The 18,946-nt window shown below is 33.2% G+C and overlaps 1 protein-coding gene across 7 annotated transcripts in view; it reads right to left on the reverse strand.

Moving 5' to 3' along the window:
* Positions 1 to 18,946, reverse strand: part of LOC145249489 (uncharacterized) — a 245,276-nt gene that overhangs the window by 43,901 nt on the left and 182,429 nt on the right. For 5 of the 7 annotated variants that reach the window (XM_080111094.1, XM_080111093.1, XM_080111097.1 and 2 more), the window contains exons 3-6: positions 17,679 to 17,729; positions 11,463 to 11,553; positions 9,316 to 9,352; positions 6,015 to 6,140 (exon numbers count right to left, since the gene is read on the reverse strand). In XM_080111094.1, the coding sequence (XP_079967220.1) occupies positions 6,015 to 6,140; positions 9,316 to 9,352; positions 11,463 to 11,501 (202 nt within the window). In that variant the 5' untranslated portion in view covers positions 11,502 to 11,553; positions 17,679 to 17,729. The remainder of the gene's footprint in view (positions 1 to 6,014; positions 6,141 to 9,315; positions 9,353 to 11,462; positions 11,554 to 17,678; positions 17,730 to 18,946) is intronic. The other 2 variants (XM_080111096.1, XM_080111095.1) reach the window with 1 other exon arrangement.

Below are 18,946 nucleotides of genomic sequence, written 5' to 3' on the forward strand. Positions count from 1 at the left end.
GGAGGGGGGGGGTGACGCTGACATGTGTAGAAATGAGACCAAGAGTAACCACACAAGCCAGATTAACTTTCCATCATTCTGCAAGACATCTGGAAAGTGAAATAAAAACTATAAAACCAATTCATCGTGTTGGAGTGAATGAATATTCGTCTAAAACAAGTACCAGTCTCCCCTCCCAAGACGAGACGTTTCCAGATGGACCAACATCGACGACGCAGAAGGTATGTCTGAAAATATATGTACCACACACACACACACAATGGCATATGAACAAATAAACAGAACAACTAGACGATCACACACGATCCCCTTTATGATTCGATTCCCTTTATGATACAATTTTGGTGACCCTTATTAGAGATAACAATACAACAAACGCTCAATTTGGTGCCGTTCTTGAACCAGAGTGTGAAAAAAAAATCGAACCTGTTGCTTACCATAAAAAAATATAGACACAACGAAAAAAAAAAATATTGTACACTAGACATAAAAGATGAAAAGATAATGAAAATTAAATAAAAAAAAACCCAAAAAGAATGTAGGGTTCATTAAAAAAAAAAACACGGTGAAAAAAAAAAAAAAATATAGACGCAACGAAAAAAAAAAAATAGACACATTAAAATTATGTATAGATAGATTTATATGCTAAATTAAGAAGAAATAAGAGAGAAAAAAAAGATAGCTCGATCGACATACAGATAACGAATGAATATGAAAATTGAAAACACAGAAGAAAAAAATATTATTACAGCCAATATGTAAAATAAAAAGAAAGAAAGGAGGATGTTACAGTGTAGAAAAAAGAAATAGAAGAAATTGAAAAAAAAAGATATATCGATCGACATACTGATAATAAATTGTTGATTTTGAATATACAGCCAACATGTAAAAAAAAAAAAAAAAAAAAAAAAAAGAACATATGAACTTTAGTTACAGAGTGTGGGTGAAATGGGGACCTTTCACATTACCAGAGAGACGTCAATCAAAAACGTTTGTTATGAGTTAGAAGTTACGCAATTATAATTATAAATATTAAAATGTTGCAATTTTTAGACCGTAAAACTCGGTGTTTTCTTGTGAAGAAACAAAGGGCAGGTTCTGCTAAGTGAATTTTTTTTTATCTAATTGTACTTTTTTTTTCTTAGGGATTTTTTTTTTCTGATGTGGAAATTGTATGTAAACCAGAGTAAACTGTTTTATGAAATGTTAAAATGTATGTAAACTGGTGTAAACTGTTTTATGAAATGTTAAAATGTTGTTTTTTAGGAAATGGCAGAAGAGGTCATAATAATAATCACTCGGATAAGTAAAATGTGATTTTTTTTCCCAACCCAAAAAACCCTAGAGTTGGTTGACATGGACAATTTTAGTTTCATCGATTTGAATTTTTGTTTTGTGAAGGATTGTCTGGAAGTTTATAAGTGAGTCATTTTTTTTTTTGATTTTGGAAACGACTATGTATTTTAATTGTAAATGTCTATGTAATTTTTGTAAACGACTGTGATTTTTTATTTTTTTATTTTGGATATTCTGTGAGGTGGTAAAGGTGATGTACATGACCTCAGAATTGATGACATGGACAAAATTGGGTTTCCACGAAACTGTGTTTTGTTATTTGGAGTTTTATTATTGGTGAGATGAGACTTTGTGAATGCTTATAAGATTTTATTTTTTATATAATTGATGTTTTCTCGAATCAGTATTGTGCGGGATTTTCTTGTTCATGACATGTTTTTTTTTTCGCAGAATGGAGGAAGGATGAATTTTTGCCTTCCTTGTGGGGTTTATTGAAATAATGAAAAATTTAAAAAGTAAGAAGATGTTAATAAAGTAATAATGGTAGTAATAATAATAATAAAATTGGAAAAAGGAGAAAGAAATAAGATTTAAGCAGTGTAAGAAATAATAAAAAAAGACATACTACTGGGTTGAATAAGGGGTCAACTAGTTCTTAAGTTTTGAAAGAGTCAAAGGTTCAGTTGATATTTATTCTAATTTTCGAAATGGTTGTAGAATTTTTTTGTGTCGTTTTTTTTACACATGGGATTTTTCTCCGGATGCGTAGTCATTATTAGGTATATACATCAGAATTGAAATGATTTAGGAAAAAATAAGATGATACTGGAAATGGTTGGCTTAGAATAAATTAGAATTTTAGAGAGGGGACCAAAATAGAAATTACGTAAGCGGGTATTTTTGAGAAGTTTTTACAGATGTGATAAACCAAAAGAGAGATTTTCTTTTTTAATAATTGTTTTTTGTGTGTTCATAAATATTTTTCACAAGAAGAGTAACTTACCGGGAAAGCATTAGAGACGCCCCATAGGAGAATAAGATGGACCTTGTGGTAATTAAGTGCTTGAAAAAAAAGCTGGTCGCACATGACAATTCCAAGCAGGAGGTAAGACTTGACTTAATTAATTAGCGTGGAGAGGATACAAGAATCCTTAAGGGTACCAGGGACCTATGAGAGGCAGTACTGTAGGCAAATCACATATAGCTTAATGAGGTGAGAGAAAAGTAAAATATACCGTAGGTACGTAAGAAGATATAACCTTATATTTTTTTTTTTAGAGATGCATGAATGCGGGATATCTCTGCTGAATCTTGAACGCTCTGATGATAAAAAATAGAAATCAAAGAAATCGGCTCATAGATAGAATTTAGTGCACAAATAGGTATTTTGGCGCAAAGGGGTTAGTTAAGCGTGATATTTTCTAAATCTTCATCAAAATTCCAAGAGTCCAAGCAAGGAAATCCAAGTGAATCAGTGTGATAAAAAAAGGTATATCTTAAAACTTTGGAAGCCAACCACGAAGATTAATTATGAGCTTTGAGATGTCTCAGAAAAGGTAAGATAGTTACAAAATGAAAACAAAGCCATACTTAATAGAACAACTGGGCAAAGGATACAATCAGGGTACTTTTGGGACGAAAGGAGTCGTCAATTTCGAAAGAGGTAAAGTGAGACCTCTACTTTACGGCATATGGGTGGCTGGATAAAGCAGCTGACGTGGATCTGGGGAGGAATACCCTACACCCAAAAAATAAATGCCAAGAAGATCAGAGAGGGTCTGATCTAAAAAAAAAAAATAAAATAAAATAAATAATAATAGTTGTGAAGTCAGTTGGAAAGGGCTGACTAAAGGAGTTTTTTTTTTAGCCTGATCTTTCTTAGCCTTGTGGTTGTGTAGATATAAAAAAAATGTCCTAGAATTTAAAAATGCGTACATTTTTTGAAAATAAGGATAGATGGAATGTTAGAGAATGGATCAAGAGAGGGGGAGGTGTGTAAATTATATTGAGACACGTTGACTGGAAGTTAAGATCAGCTGATTGGATTGTGTGTGAGTCATGTGATCAGGTTAGCTGAATCGTGGAAAGTTGGTTTAGACTTAGAACAGGACAGACGGCTTCACCGTTGTCTCCTCCCCTTCACTGATGGGGGGGGGGATGCTGACGTGTATAGAAATAAGACCTAGAAGAAGAAACCACGCAAGCCAGAGATTCACTTTCCATCTTCTGTGAGACATCTGGAAAGTGAAATAAACCATAAAACCAATTCCTTGTCTTGGAGTGATTGAATCTTCGTCCAAAACAGGTACCAAGTTTCCCCTCCAAGACGAGATGATTCCAGATGGACCATCATCAAAGACGCAAAAGGTATGTTGAAAAATACATGTACCACACACACACACACACACAATGGCATATGAACATATCATTTAATAGACTGGACCATGACGTTAAAGCTGATAAGATAATCACACACCATCCCCTTTATGATTCGTCTCCTTTATGATACAACAAATATATAATATACGTCATCTCTTCTAATCCCTTATTAGAGATAACAACGCAACAAACACTCTGTAGATACATTGTATTGTTGGAGAGTCAAAAAAGGGAGATAATTTGTCCCATTTAATTTCATCTAGTGATTCAATAATAACTTTTGGGAAGTCTAAGTCGGTTTCAGAATCTGAATCGGATAAATATCTTTTGGATTTTTTAAAACAGAAAGCCATGATTTAGTTTTGATTTTCATTGATCCTACGCTCCACAATCCACCACAGAGTCCAACTACGGTTAGGAATGAACCAAGGGTGGGGGTAACCCATTCGCATTGGCTGAGACCGGGACACAATGTATATTTTTGCCAAGAAAAAATCCGATCGTCTGCCAAATTTTGAGTTTTGTTTTGCTCAATAATCTAACAGGAATCATTAGTTCTTTCTCTCAACACAATTGACCCCCAGTCTCCGTCTTCTAGCTCATATAATATAAAAGGTTGGGAAGTATTCCACAAGAGCAGATCGAATAATACAGTTGAGAGAAAAATAACTATATATGAACTAGGACATGTCAGGACAAATCAATTGATCAGATTGGGCCCCTCCGACCACCCGGCAAACCAAGTAAGGGCCAAAGTGGTGTGTTGCAAGTCAATGACCATTCTGTTGCCAGATCAATGACTGCTCACCCACTAAGATTCCGTCCTGATGCCTTATGGGTCGGCACCTATAGCCAACAGGCGACCTCACTAGGGGCGAGGGGTCTTACCCTCTACAGAGGTGCACTTGTTGTATTCTACAGTCCTAGCCGACAGAGTGGGCTCACCTGGAACCGTAGAAACTCAACATCTCTATCCACTGTACTAGGGTTGGATCAAATACAATTGTATTTGTATTTCAATTGTATTTAAATACAATTTTAATGTAATTGTATTTGTATTTTAACATCACAAGAAAAAGTAATTTGTATTTGTATTATGGCATCCAGGAAAATAGTATTTTGTATTTGTATTTATATTTGAGAGAGAGAGAGAGAGAGAGAGAGAGAGAGAGAGAGAGAGAGAGAGAGAGAGAGAAGGAAACTTTCAGAGCTCTAATGATAATAAAATGCAATGAGGACATGATATAGAATGTAATGTAGATGTCAAATTTGGAAGGAAATATTTTTTCCCCTTTTTCTTCTTTTTTTTTTGCATATTTTCAGATTTCTTTATTACTTTGAAAAAAAAAGTACTTATATTTGTTTTTGTTTAAATCAGTTATTGTATTTTTATTTGTATTTTGAGATTGAGGAATAAAAGTATTTGTATTTGTATTTCAATTGTTAAAAGTCAGTATTTGATCCAACCCTACACTGTACCACGGACTCCAAAAGGTGATCAAGATTTGATCTTATGGTCTTATAAATCCAATTTTGTGTTCTTATGTAATCTTCCATTGTTGGGTTCGTACCAAATATATTTTTTGCTTTGTTTTTGAACCTTTGAATTATATTTTACATATTTTTTGCTTTGTTTTTGGAATCTTTTAAAATGAGGTTCCATAATTTATGTATTCATTCATTTGCAAATGATTATCCTCATCTACATAGTTGTTGTTGCTTCACCACGTTTTGGCCAACTCATCCTCTGGCCTTCTTTAGGATTTTTGATAATGTATCACTGCTTATCAAGGCCCAAAAGTCTCTCAATGATAGGAGTTAATAAGATTTTCGATTGGTGAAGAATGGCGTTTTTAAATGGATTGACAACGATGGGTGGAATGGTTAAAATTCGATTATTTAGGCAAACAGCTTGACAATAATTTGTTAACATTCGACTTGAAAGCAATTATATTGTAGTCAGTTGGGAAGCAACCCCATTGTATTGTATTTCTACAGATGGGCAATAATTTCCGTTTAGTTTTTAAGTACACAGAAGAAGAAAGAAAAATTATGGTCATTTTCAAGTCAAATAATTTTTATGGAAATCGCTCCAGACACGGCATAAAGCCACTTCTTCTAAGCAGCTAAGAAATATCATTTCAAAGTAAAAAAAAAAAAAAAATAGTCAACGATAATCGTTATATTGATAGATTCTGGCCCAGAAAACAGCAATTCTCCCCCCTTTGTCAGAAACATAAAAAAAAAGACAAACTATTAATAAATGTACATATCTGAATGACGCAGAAATGCTGCAGAAATCAATTTCATTAAAAGAAAATAAATGAAAGTTTACTCACGGGAAAGGCAGCTACTTTTTAGTTTAAAATAAAATCCAGATTCACATTGGCAAATATTCTCCAAACAGGTCAGATTTTTTAGTTGGCATTCTGTAGAATCAGTGCAATTGTCCCCGAAATTTAATCCTGAAAGCAAATATTCCAAAATTATTTTTAATTAATGTGAAAATATAAAATGACATGTCTGTAATTTGATTGGCTCTACCTCTTTTTTTTTTTTTTAACTTGTATTCATTCTCAAACAAGGCATATTGTCACTTGGATGTAAGGAGCTACTATTTGGGATCATGTCTACAGGGTGCTATATAGTGAGTTGAGCAACGAGACGCTTGTTCACATTACATTTAAACTTTGCATGTTTCTACAGTCAGGGAAGTGATAGATGCACCTGCCCATATATAGATAGGTGATCCCCCACTTTTTGAAACAATAATTTCTTCATATCTTGGAAACTATTCGTTTCCTAGAATTGTAAACGTTATTTTCGTTTTCAGCACCCTCGAAAACCTTTAATAGCGGTAATTTTAAAGGATTTTTATGTGGGTGGAAAGATACTGCACTTTTACCGAAACTTTTTATAGCTGTAAAAAAGTGCCAAACATAGGCTCTGAATGATAGATGATCTCTTTAATGTACGACTTGGGCAAATAGTACATAGATCACTAGATAATTCAGGTCAATACCTTTCCAACGAGCTGTCATTCATTTGTTAAATTCTGATCAATAGTTGTTGAGATTTCGAGCCTATAAAATTGGCAAAAAAGGTGATATATATATATATATATATATATATATATATATATATATATATATGGATATATTTATATTCGTAGGCAAATTGAATATTGAAATGCTCATATCTTTGCTTCTATGAGATGAAAGTACATGAAAATGTGCAGGCTTTTTGAAGATTATAATACTATTCTATGGTTAAAATTTTATGATAATTGGAAAAAAAAGAACCTATATTTTCAAACAAAATAAAATACGCCCAAATTTGCCTACATTTGTATATATAGTGTCCTGGCAGGCAGCTTCAGTTTTGCTCTGGCAGAGTTGTTTCCCCTGTGATCTTGCCAAGCCACTAATATATATATTATATATATAGTTCTAAAGGTTAAAAAACTTCCAAGACTATATATATATATATATATATATATATATATATATATATATATATATATATATATATATATAGCCTTGGAAGTTTTTTAACCTTTAGAACTATAAAAAAAATTGATTTTTATATTTTTCATCGTTCATTGAAAAACTATTTAGTCAGTAAATCATTTAATTACCTACAATCGCCCTATGAACTTGTTTTCTTGAATTTACAATAGTCCTTGTGTTATTTAAGGGATCATCAATTGTCTACCATGAGATATATATATATATATATATATATATATATATATATATATATATATATATCCAACAAAATGCATACTGGTCATGGTTTTGTCATCCCTATCAAATTGGACTTGAAGACGACTATATTCCAGTCAGCTGGGAAGCAGGCCAGTGGAACAGATTTCTTCTTGTTTACATTGGATTTTTAAGGATACCATATTGTAATAGGCCGAGAAGTAGGCCAGTGGAACACTGTTCCACAGACAGGCAGTTCTCGGAAAGAAGTTTTGTTCATGGAGTTTCCCTTTACATTTCGGCACTGATAGAGAGTAGGGAAAATTGTTGGTAGTGGTTGAAACTAAACGAGTGCTTTTTGCGAAAGTAACATCTCTTTGGAAAACACCGGAAAGTAAAATAGTCGATCATTACAATGAGTGTTATAATGGTCGATTGTAATTGTTTAGGTAGAAAAAAAGTTATCGATGTTAAAAGTTATGTTGCAATATTTACTTTTGATAGTTCTCAGAAATGCTAAAAAAAAAAAAAAAAAAAAAAAAGAAAAGAATATTAGAAAATAAACAAAGTCAAGAATAAAGTTATATCAAAGATATAACCTATTGTTGTTTGGTTCCCCTCGGTGGGAGATGAACTTGAATAATGAGAAAAGATGAAGACACCACAATGAGATGTATGTTTTTTGCCTCTGCACTACACAGACTGGTTTTTTTTATTTTTATTTTTATTTTTCTTCCTTTGAGGATTGTAATGCTGGGTATGGGGCAGTCAAACCAGCTGCCAACATTGCCCCGCTTTTTTATTGAAACCAACCGAGAGCTCTTTTTAGTATCCTCGCTGTTCCCTTAAGTGCAATTGTCTGAATCTCTTTTGCACTTGGTTCACCAGGAATATTAGTTAGGTAGGACTTCAGGTTCTTCTTCATAAGTCCTGTGGCACCTAAATATCCGATCATACATGCAACACTAGAACATTTTAACCACTAGACGATACACTAAAGGTGCTAGTCTATCGGCACTGATAAGTTGTAATACAACGAAACAGGACTGTATATTGATGACTACAAATATATTTTAAGCCCCCCACTTTGGGTAGAGCACTGTCGTAAATAATATCACCCGTTACTTAATTGGATGAAAAATGCAAGGCTCGCTGTTTGTTTATAAATAAGTGGTTTGAGCACTATAAAAGTGGTGGACGAATGTTTGTTTAAAATAGACATTTGGCGAAGTTATTTACGGGCACCACTCCCGTGGATCGATCGGTAGAACTACTGACTATCAACGCGATTGTTCTAGGTTCAATCCCCGGCTTGGGAGAGGTGCTAGTCTAGCGGCATTGATGAGCTGTGATAAGTGGCGATGGGCGAAATTAAAGTTTAAGAACTTTAACTTCGTCCATCGCCACTCATGGCGAATTTTCTCTCCTCAAAATTTGAAAAGGTGTTGAACCTTTTCAATTTTTGTACCTTAATTTTTCTTCCCTGATGAAATCAAATATGATTGAAACGGTCTGCACATCGTAGCAAGATATGATTATATTTACATAAAAAAATTTTAAAAAATATGATTTGCTCTCTTATGATTGAGCACTATCAACGACCCTTGTTGAAATTCAATTATTTTCAATTGTTGGATATCTTCCCACCGAAAAACTATATATATATATATATATATATATATATATATATATATATATATATATATATATATATATATATATATATATCACAACGTTAATGAGAATCAATTAACTAGACGTCATGCTGTTTATATACACTCACTCCCGCTATATAAGTTCGGTAAGATGTAGCAACTCTCAAGTAATTCAAAAATAAATGTTCTATCATTTGTTTATGTTTGTAGAAGTTCAATTTGGTGAGGGAATCTCGATGTGGCTTTCAAAATAGGATGAGGAATTGCGCAAACACACTTACCAAGGACAGCATTAACTGCACCCAGAAAGCAATATTGCTGAAATAGAAAAAAAAGCGCATATACATTAGGATAACACAAAAACGGACATTTGAATGCACACTATACACACGGACGTTCGACACAAACTCTATGAAATGAACTTTTTTTTTTGTTTTGTGTGCCGTTTTAATAGCGTATCATGCCTCTTGATTACATCGGTACCCAATGCCCGAGGTTTGGTTTATTTATTTGGGTATCCCATTTGTATACCTTGTTGCACCTCCTTGAACCTATGAGGTTGACGTTCTCATTTAACCTCTAACTCCTTCTGACTACAATACCTATTAGAAAGAACTTGAATGCCTAGGGGAGAGAACTTGAATGCCTACTAGACACTATCCTTGAGTGTCTAAGGTTTCTCTGTACAGGGGTTTGTCAGAACAATCTGGCATGAAGATAGTTTTTTCCTACAAGTAAACCTTGACTAAATATTGAAAATGACAGTACTCGCTGCCCAAATACTCCTTGGTATAGCTAACTCACACTGGCTTTTAAGAGGAACGGTGCATCTCCAAGTGATGTTACTTCAAGTAACAGCACGAAGCTGAATACTCCACCAGACCAGATGAATTCTTGTCCTGGAATCCAGTAAGACTAAGATACCACAAGAAAGATATACTATAACATATTGAAATGGTCATCTAGAAAAAAAAGGGCTGCTAAGGGGACAAAATTAAAAAATTGTGGGGGTCATCAGATTTTGAACTGTTTGTCAACTGTTTCACGAATGCGCATGCGTGAATCGTTCACATGACAGATTACTTATGTTACGAATAAATAGGTTTGGAAACACTTTTTAAAGATAATGTCAAGTTGGCTTAATGGTTATTGTACTTAACTCACTGTCTTTAAGTTTTAGTTTCCATCTCAGCTCGAGTATTTTTTCAGTTTCTTTCCGGTTTTTTTTTTATTCCATTTTTTTAAAATGAATTTTTAAATGTTTAATACCTACGATATTTCTGGTTATAATAAATAAGAATTCTGCATTAATTAAAATGGAATACTTATCTGTATTTTACGACCGGACAACGCCGATCGACCTGCTAGTAATATATATATATATATATATATATATATATATATATATATATATATATATATATATAAATCACAATTAAAGACTGTAAATTATAATTTACAAGAATTTATGGTTCTATAGGATGCCCAAAAAGAAATATTAAGATTTCCTTAATCCTAAATTAATTTGTTTTTTTATTTTTCATTCCTTTTCATCATTTCATGAACTCTTAACACTAACTGTTTTTGTATATATGGTTAGTTTTCATATAATGCAATTTCAATTCATGTCAGTACCAGCAAATTTATAGCTTCGTTATAAGAATCATTTGTTAATATCTTTCTTTTGATGAAAAGAACGCACTTTGAAACTCTGCAGATTAAGGAAACTTTAATATTTCTTTTTGAGTATCCTGCTGGACGAAAAATTCTTGCAAATTATAATTTACAGTCTTTAACTGTGTACTTTATAACAAGCTCTATTTCCTATTTTAGTTGTATTGAGCTTTTTTTTATTCGTTTGGGATTATGATATAAATATTAATATTTATATTCTCTTTAAGTTTACAGGAATTTTTGGCTTGTAATCTTAACTTTTAAGTCTTGATTTTATGCACACACACACACACACACACACACACACACACACACACACATATATATAAAACTGACCACTTTCATTACTTTCCTCTGAAAATTTTACATATATATACACTTAGTTTTCGTGTAGATTCTCTAACATTTGTTTAAATAGGCAACACACGTACGCACATTAACATTTATAGATGACTAAATATATATATATATATTTGTATATCGTAAAGTATTCATGGCAATTAAGCTACACCAAGGTGTCCAGGTTTCATCCCCATAAGTGCACAGATATTTTGTCACTATGATTGCATATACCCACGTATTGCTTAGTCAAGCTAACTAAGCAATCAGACTTTTACACGTGTTAACATGTAGTAATAAATAATATATTTGCATGTATATGTATATATGTATACGTATATATGTATACGTATATATGTATACGTATATATGTATACGTATACATGCTTCATGACAAGTAAGATGATCAACTTACTTGAAAGCAAAGGATCCCAATGAGCAGAACCGTCTTCATGATTCAATTAAATCGAGTTCAATTCTTACAGGAAATGCTAGAATGGAACCCACTGTTGAAAGAGAAAGAAAAAAATAGAATTTCATTTAATTTATGCATTTAAAAAATTCGATTTCTTATTAACTAGTAATTATCACTAACTATTAATTATTAATTCATATTAATAATTAGCCATTAATTATTAACTAGTAATTATTACCAACCATTAATTAATAACTAATATTAATTACTAACCATTACTTATTAACTAGTAATTATTACTAAACATGTATTAATAACTTATATTAATTACTAGCTATTAATTATTAACTAGTAATTATTACTAAACATTAATTATTTACTAGTAATTATTACTAACCATTAATAATTTATATTAAGTACAAAGTCATTAATTATAAACTAATAATTATTACTAACTATTTATTAATAACATATTAATTACTAACTATTAATTATTAACTAGTATTTATTAGTAACCATTAATTATTAACTAGTAATTATTACTAAACATTTATTAATAACTTATATTACTAGCTATTAATAACTAATAATTATTACAAAACCATTATTAACTAGTAACCATTAATTATGAACAAATATTAATTACTAACCATTAATTATGAACAAATATTAATTACTAACCATTAATTTTTAACTAGTAATTATTACTAAACATTAATTATTAACTAGTAATTATTAATAACCGCTAATTATTAACTAGTAATTATTTAATAATAATTATTAAATAGTAATTATTAAATAGTAATTATTACTAAAAATGTATTATTAACTAGTGTTAATTGCTAACTATTACCAAAACGTGGGTTATTTTACAGAGCTATGAAGGACTCATGGTCGAATGAGTCAATCGACTTGCTAATCCCAACTGAGTTAATTTTGTTTGTTCAATGGTACAATCATATTGAAAGATGGATGAGATTTCTTGGGTTAATAGATGTAGAACAGTTGAAGTAGCAGGTTCAGTTTAGAAGTGATGGTTAAGCAAAACACGGTTAGAAGTGATAAGGATGGACATGAGAGAAAGAGGTATAAATAAAGACCTGGCCAGAGATAGGTTTGTTTGGAAGAAAATTTCTAAAAGCTGTCCAAAACATGCCAGCTTGTAAAACAGACGCTATCGTTTTTATCAATGTAAGAAATGATATTTGCTTGGAATTTGGGGGTTTGAACACAATCACAAAGTTATCCTTGATTCTGTAGGTGGGTCAATAATGTCCAGGCTACCAATAATTAACACAAGAAGTAAGGGAAATTAAGTTCTATTAATACCGATAAAGCAGATATAAACAGTAAACAGTCAGATAGTATTCAACGTTGGAATATTGCGTTGCGCTAAGGTTGACCACTTATCATTCTTAATTATCTAAACACATCACATTAAAGTGGGTGAGTAAAAAATCGGCTGAACGGATCTATTTCTGTTATTCAGGGAAACTGAGAAAACAAATATATTTCTATAACAAAACGTTTTCTTTCTTTTTTTACGTCTTTATTTCACTGCCAATTTATACGTTTTTTTCTCCTTTTTTTTACTTTCCAGCTTGAAAAATTTTCTTACTTTCTTATTCCATATTTATTTCAACTTCACGGATTTGTTTTTTTTTTTTGTTTTTTTTTAATATATGAATATGAATATTAGTGCAAAGGATATTTTTTGTTGTTTTTGATGAAAGTGATGAAACACTCATCTTATGATAATGAAGATATGGTGTCTGTTACACAAACTACATCTTTCAATTTAAAAATATTTAGATGGTTTTGTCCTATTTTAATATTTATTCTTCTAAGCTAATAACCAATAATTATATGCTTCATCGGAGCACATTCCAAGGAAACAATGGGAAAACAAGCTATCGTATATTTTATAAAGCCACCATTCACTCGTGCATGAAATATTGTTGCCATATCTGGGATGGCGCACCAAACACTAGCCTCTCTCTCTCTTGGATAAGATTAAAAAAAATAATTTCTAATCTAATAGTTCCCACACTGTCTGCCAAGCTCCGCTTCCTGCCACATCACCACAGTTCCATCCCTGTGCAATTCCCAACAGTTGAAAAAGGTGCAGTTCTGAATTTTTGAGATGAGATATGAATGTTTGTATTGTTTTGATTGTCTGGATAATTATTCCCATCTTGGGTGTTATTGTCACAACTGTCTGATTTCTTACAATTCAGAGCTAATCCCTTTTCCTTAATTAAAAAAACCAAAAAAAAAACATGGAGTTTACACCCAATTTTTTTTAAATTTCACACAAATGTATTTTATGTTTCTTTTTTTAATTCCATTTTCACCCCCAAAAAGGCACAGTGACACTGATGTAGGGGCTACTATCAGAACCATAAGTTGCAGGGATACTATGTAAGGGGTTGAGCAACATTATATTTGAACTTCTGCATGTCAGTACAGTTAGGGAAGCAAGAACTCAGAAGGGAGATCCAAAGTTTAGTAGTTCTGGGGAAGAAACTATTAGAGTAGAAGATCTTCTTACATCTAGGGATCTCAACTGTGTAGGGGTGAGACTTTGCTGCTTGTCTGGTTTGTCAGAAGTATTTACATCAAGGGCGTACAAAGGCTCGTAGTTCATCGGAGTATCCAACATTAAAATACTTGTAGAGCAGACAGAGGGATGCAACATTTTGTCAATGGGACAGAGGTTGCTTTGATGGCAGTTCAAGACCTATCAGGGTGGTGACTCTCTTTTGAACCCTGTCCAGGAGCGAAAGACTAGTAGCAGATGCACCAGCCTAACACTACTCCATACATGGCATCTTCTGCACAGCAGCCTGGCAATGCTCTATCTAAATATATCTGTTCCAACTCATGTTTCCTGTGAACGTTAAGCCGAGGAGTTTGAAAGAAGTGCATTCAGATAATAATTTTTAGTCATAGCTATTGGTGGTTGAGAATGTTTTTTTGTAATTATTGAAGGGAACAAGCTTAGTCATGGCAGCATTAAATGTGACCATCCATTTTTGCCCCCGTTCCACTATAGATTAGAGTTCTTCCTCTTGTGTTTCTGCCATTTCCTTAAATATGCGTTCATTTGTTTTCTCCTCATGCCTGTTATAGAGCGTGGTGTCATCAGCAAATATACCCATCTCGGAGGCAATTTTATCAGGGAAATCATTTATGAATATTAGGAATAATAAAGGTCCAAGGATAGACCCCTGAAGTACACCCACATTTATATCATATTGTTTAGATGTACGACCATCGAGGACAACCTGGATTCTTCTCTTATTTAAAAAGGATTTAATTATGTTAAGTATTTGTCCAATGATACTGTATGATCTGATTTTCCTGAGATGACCACCATGCCAAACCCTTTCAAAAGCCTTAGATATATCTAGGGCTATCACTCTATCCTCCCCTGCTTTGTCCAGTGTATGGTATATACGTTCAGAGATTACAGTTAGGATATCTGCTGTAGAACGAGCTTGCCTAAATCCATATTGTTGGTTGGTCAGAAGTTTAACATCTGTAAGGTGATGGACTAGAGCTTGGTTAATAAGGGACACAAATATTTTGGCAAAAAGCAGGAGGAGGCTAATGAGGCAATAATTTAATGGGTTAGTTCTTTCATAAAAAAAGCAGTTTTCCAGCAGTCAGGAAAGTTTGGAGAAGACTGGAGCAACCTCAGTGGCGCATTTTTTTAATAGCACAGCCAGGATGTTTTTGAGATGTCTAGGTTTTTTATGATATTATGCACCTGAGAAGGGTTGATGTTCAGAACATTTAGCATGGCGTCTGTCCACAAAGGAAAGTCAGGGAGGGAGTGGTTTGCTGGGTCCAATGTGGAGTTTAAGTGTGATAGGTTTTGTATTAGAATATCCCAATAAGTATCAAAAATCAATAATTGAAAAATCCGATTCAAGAAAGAACAGTCCGATTTTAACCAAAGTTAACACTCTAATACAACCTAACATCACAAGTATATTTTAGAATTTTTATCACCGCACAAGCAGGGCTTGGTATAAAAAGTCAACAATAGGTTCTTTGATAAGGCAGGGACATGTTCGAAATGAATGTTTCTGTTTAAGGCACAATTGAAGTATGATACTTGACTTTTGAATTTAAAACTTTAATTCAAGCCATTATATAGAAAAGCATAATTTTATAAAATAAATCGCAAGTTCCTTACAGTGCAATGTAGACTACAATGTATATTTTTTTTTAATTAAATTTTCACCCCAAAAAAGGCACAGTGTCACTTTGAAGTAGGAGGATACTATCGGGGACATGAGTTACAGGGGTTATTATGAAGGGAGATGAGCAGCAAAAGGTCTGTTCACATCACATTTGAACTTCTGCATGTCAGTACAGTTAGGAAAGCAGAATCCTGGAAGGGAGTTCCAAAGTCTAGCAGTTCTAGGGAAGAAACTATTACAGTAGAAAGCTTTCTTACGCTTAGGATCTCTATTGTGTAGGGGTGGAATTTAGCTGCTTGTCAGGTTTGTCGGGGGTATTTACGTTGAGGGGATACAAGTGCTTGTAGTTCGTCAGAGCATTTACCATTAAAATACTTATAGAACAAGCAGAGAGATGCAACATTTCGTCAATGGGACAGAAGGTGAAGCTTAGATAACAGTTCAGGACCTATCGGGTTGGCGACTCTCTTTTGAACCCTGCCCAGGAGTATTGTGGATGAAGTCACTTCAGGGAGGCATGTGGAGCTTCCTCTCAGTACATTGTGATGGGTTCCTGACTAAAACAGACAATCAATTGATTTGCTTGAAAAATAGATGATTTAACTGATTTCCATGACAAAAGTATTGGAAGTGCGGAATATTTGTTGAGACTCATTTAATTCTGAGCAATGTCAGGTCTCCCTACTAGTATATATATATATATATATATATATAATGTGATTATAATAAGAAGTCAAGATTTTTTAGTAAACATTAAAAGTAAAATAAAACTATTACAGAAATGTAAATTTTAATAGATTTTTATTATTTGTGATGTGTGACTGTGATTATTGGATGAACGACCTGAGAATTACTTTTTAACAAGATAACATCTTATCTATATATATAAAAGCGAAAATGTATGTATGTATGTATGTATGTATGTATGTATGTGTGTTCACTTTTTCTGTATGTCTACAAAAGGCTTTTTTCAGAGAAGCGGTCGATCACTTCACAACTTTTTAAAACTTTTTATATCACATATAAATCGTAATATCTCACAGTTAACGAAGCTCGCCTGTCTATTTAATTTGCTCGATTTCGGGATGATAGATATTCAACATTTGTCGCTCGCCGCATGTAGGTTAGTCTTTTTCCTATAACATCTTGGGAAAATAAAAATCCCGCAGTCAAACTTGACCTCATTAACTCATTAAAACGGGCACCTGCCAAATCCAAGAAATTAAATAGATTCAAACGTGTTTCCATTAGCATCTCGCGGTGGGGCAATGGTTAACGTCGCACGTTTTTTTTTTCACACTTTAATTTACAACTTTGGTTCGAGTTCGATCCTCATACTTACCTACCAAAACATTTTTTTTAACCCCCAACCCCGGAGTTTCCACTCACACACCTCCAAACACCCTCGCTAGTCTATATAAATAAAACAGTAGATGTTTATGTGTCTGTCTGTATATAAATGTTTAACCGATAAACTCTTAAACTATTGGTCATATAACACTGAAATTAACCGGAAATAGTAATCAAACTCCAGGAATGGTTTGTAACAAGTAAAATCTTTGTTTGGATGGATGAATAACGTGTACAGAAATATGTTGGCAAGTTGAAATACAAAATGTTTATTTCAACTTACTGACATATTTCTATTACTTTTGCGCATGCGCAAATTTATTCATAGCTTGAAGTGGTTTAATTTTAAATCTTTTTTATCTGTCAGGTTAGCTCAAATGGCAGGGAATGCGGCTGGAGCGCTAAATGTTTTGGTTTCGATTCTAGCTGATGGCACCCAAATCACTTTTTTTATTTTTTTTTATTTTTGAAATCACTATTATATATTAGGTACAATATAATAATCAAAAGAGAATTGGCTTTGTTATAATAAATACGAAATCTGCATGAATAAAAATATCATATTTAAACGTATTTTAAGACTGGCATGTACAATTAAAAAATTTTTTAAGACCGCTAGTACAAAAACAAACAAACAAAAAATAGTTTTACTTACATGTAAATGAGTCTGTGTTGAATAATTTCTCAGTACTTTTTCTTCTTGTCTCTGAAATCAAAGAATTTTTCGAAAATGCTTAAATCGGACAATTTATTTGAGTTTTTTTTTTCTTTTTTGTTCTTACTGACGAGCACGCACTTATCAAGGCCCAAGGGTTACTCGAGAATAGGGGTTAAAGAGATCGTCAGTTAGACGATGATCGTCACCACGCGTGGAGAAAGTTGAAATTGCCAGAAGATTACTTAAGAGGAACTGATTATCAAGCAGGAAGGCTCATCAAGTATTTGTTTGCATTAAACTTGAAGACGCCCATGCTGTAGTTGATTAGGAAGTAGACTTGTGGTGTTTCGTTTCATAGACGGGATGTTCTAGGAAATAAACTTTGTTCATGGAAGTTCCGTTTGGTTTTTAGTACAAAGAGAGAAAGAAAGGAAAGTGCTTTGCTGTGGTTGTAGCTGGACGTGTTCTTTCTGGGAATGCTGTACAGGGCAGGAATTGGAGCTCAATTGAGAACCTACGATAAACATAACGATACAGTAGATAGAAGCTGGGAATATCTCTGTCAAAGAGGCTGCAGGGACGAGATTGGTTTGGTTGTTTTGTTTTACAGCATATCAACCCTTTTTGTTGTTTTATTTGATGCCAAATCCGGTTATTTTTTTGTAAAAGACTTTATGCTTCAAATTCTTTATATCTTCACATAGTTATTCATTGTGTTTGGTTTGGTTGTCTTGAAGAGGAAAATTGTCTTTGTTTTTGGCCGAGGAAAACATGAAAAGGGAAAGAAAAAAAATAAACGATAACATCAATGTTTGATGCATTTTAGGGCAGGAAATTGGTATCTTAAGACAGTCTGATCTAGTAGCACCAGTATCACTCGACTGCTTCCCTGCTAACTACAGCAAAAAGATCATCTTTCCCCCCCCCCACTAGATTTAGTTATAATGAGATATGACACACCACTTCTTTGTAGATCACTAAATTTGCGCAACATTGAGCCTGGCCTGTACCAGATGGGTGACCAATTTGGAAATACCAGGCACTGTACGTAGGGGAAACGTCGACACCTCCCTCGAAGAGTTGCAAACAAAAACTTAACGTCATCATCTCCCCTAATGAGGATATACATGCGACTGGGGACTGCTTGCGAATTTCATACTTCCATGAATTTCCCCCTTTGGAGGAAGCCGGTTAAACTCGCATAAGGTTAGTGTAGCAGTTTCAATTTTTTCTTCATTTTCATTGCAGAAATTGGATCCCACAGC

This window comes from Euprymna scolopes, chromosome 28 (assembly GCF_053919585.1).
Source record: "Euprymna scolopes isolate OS-2025 chromosome 28, ASM5391958v1, whole genome shotgun sequence".
Lineage (NCBI taxonomy): Eukaryota > Metazoa > Mollusca > Cephalopoda > Sepiida > Sepiolidae > Euprymna > Euprymna scolopes.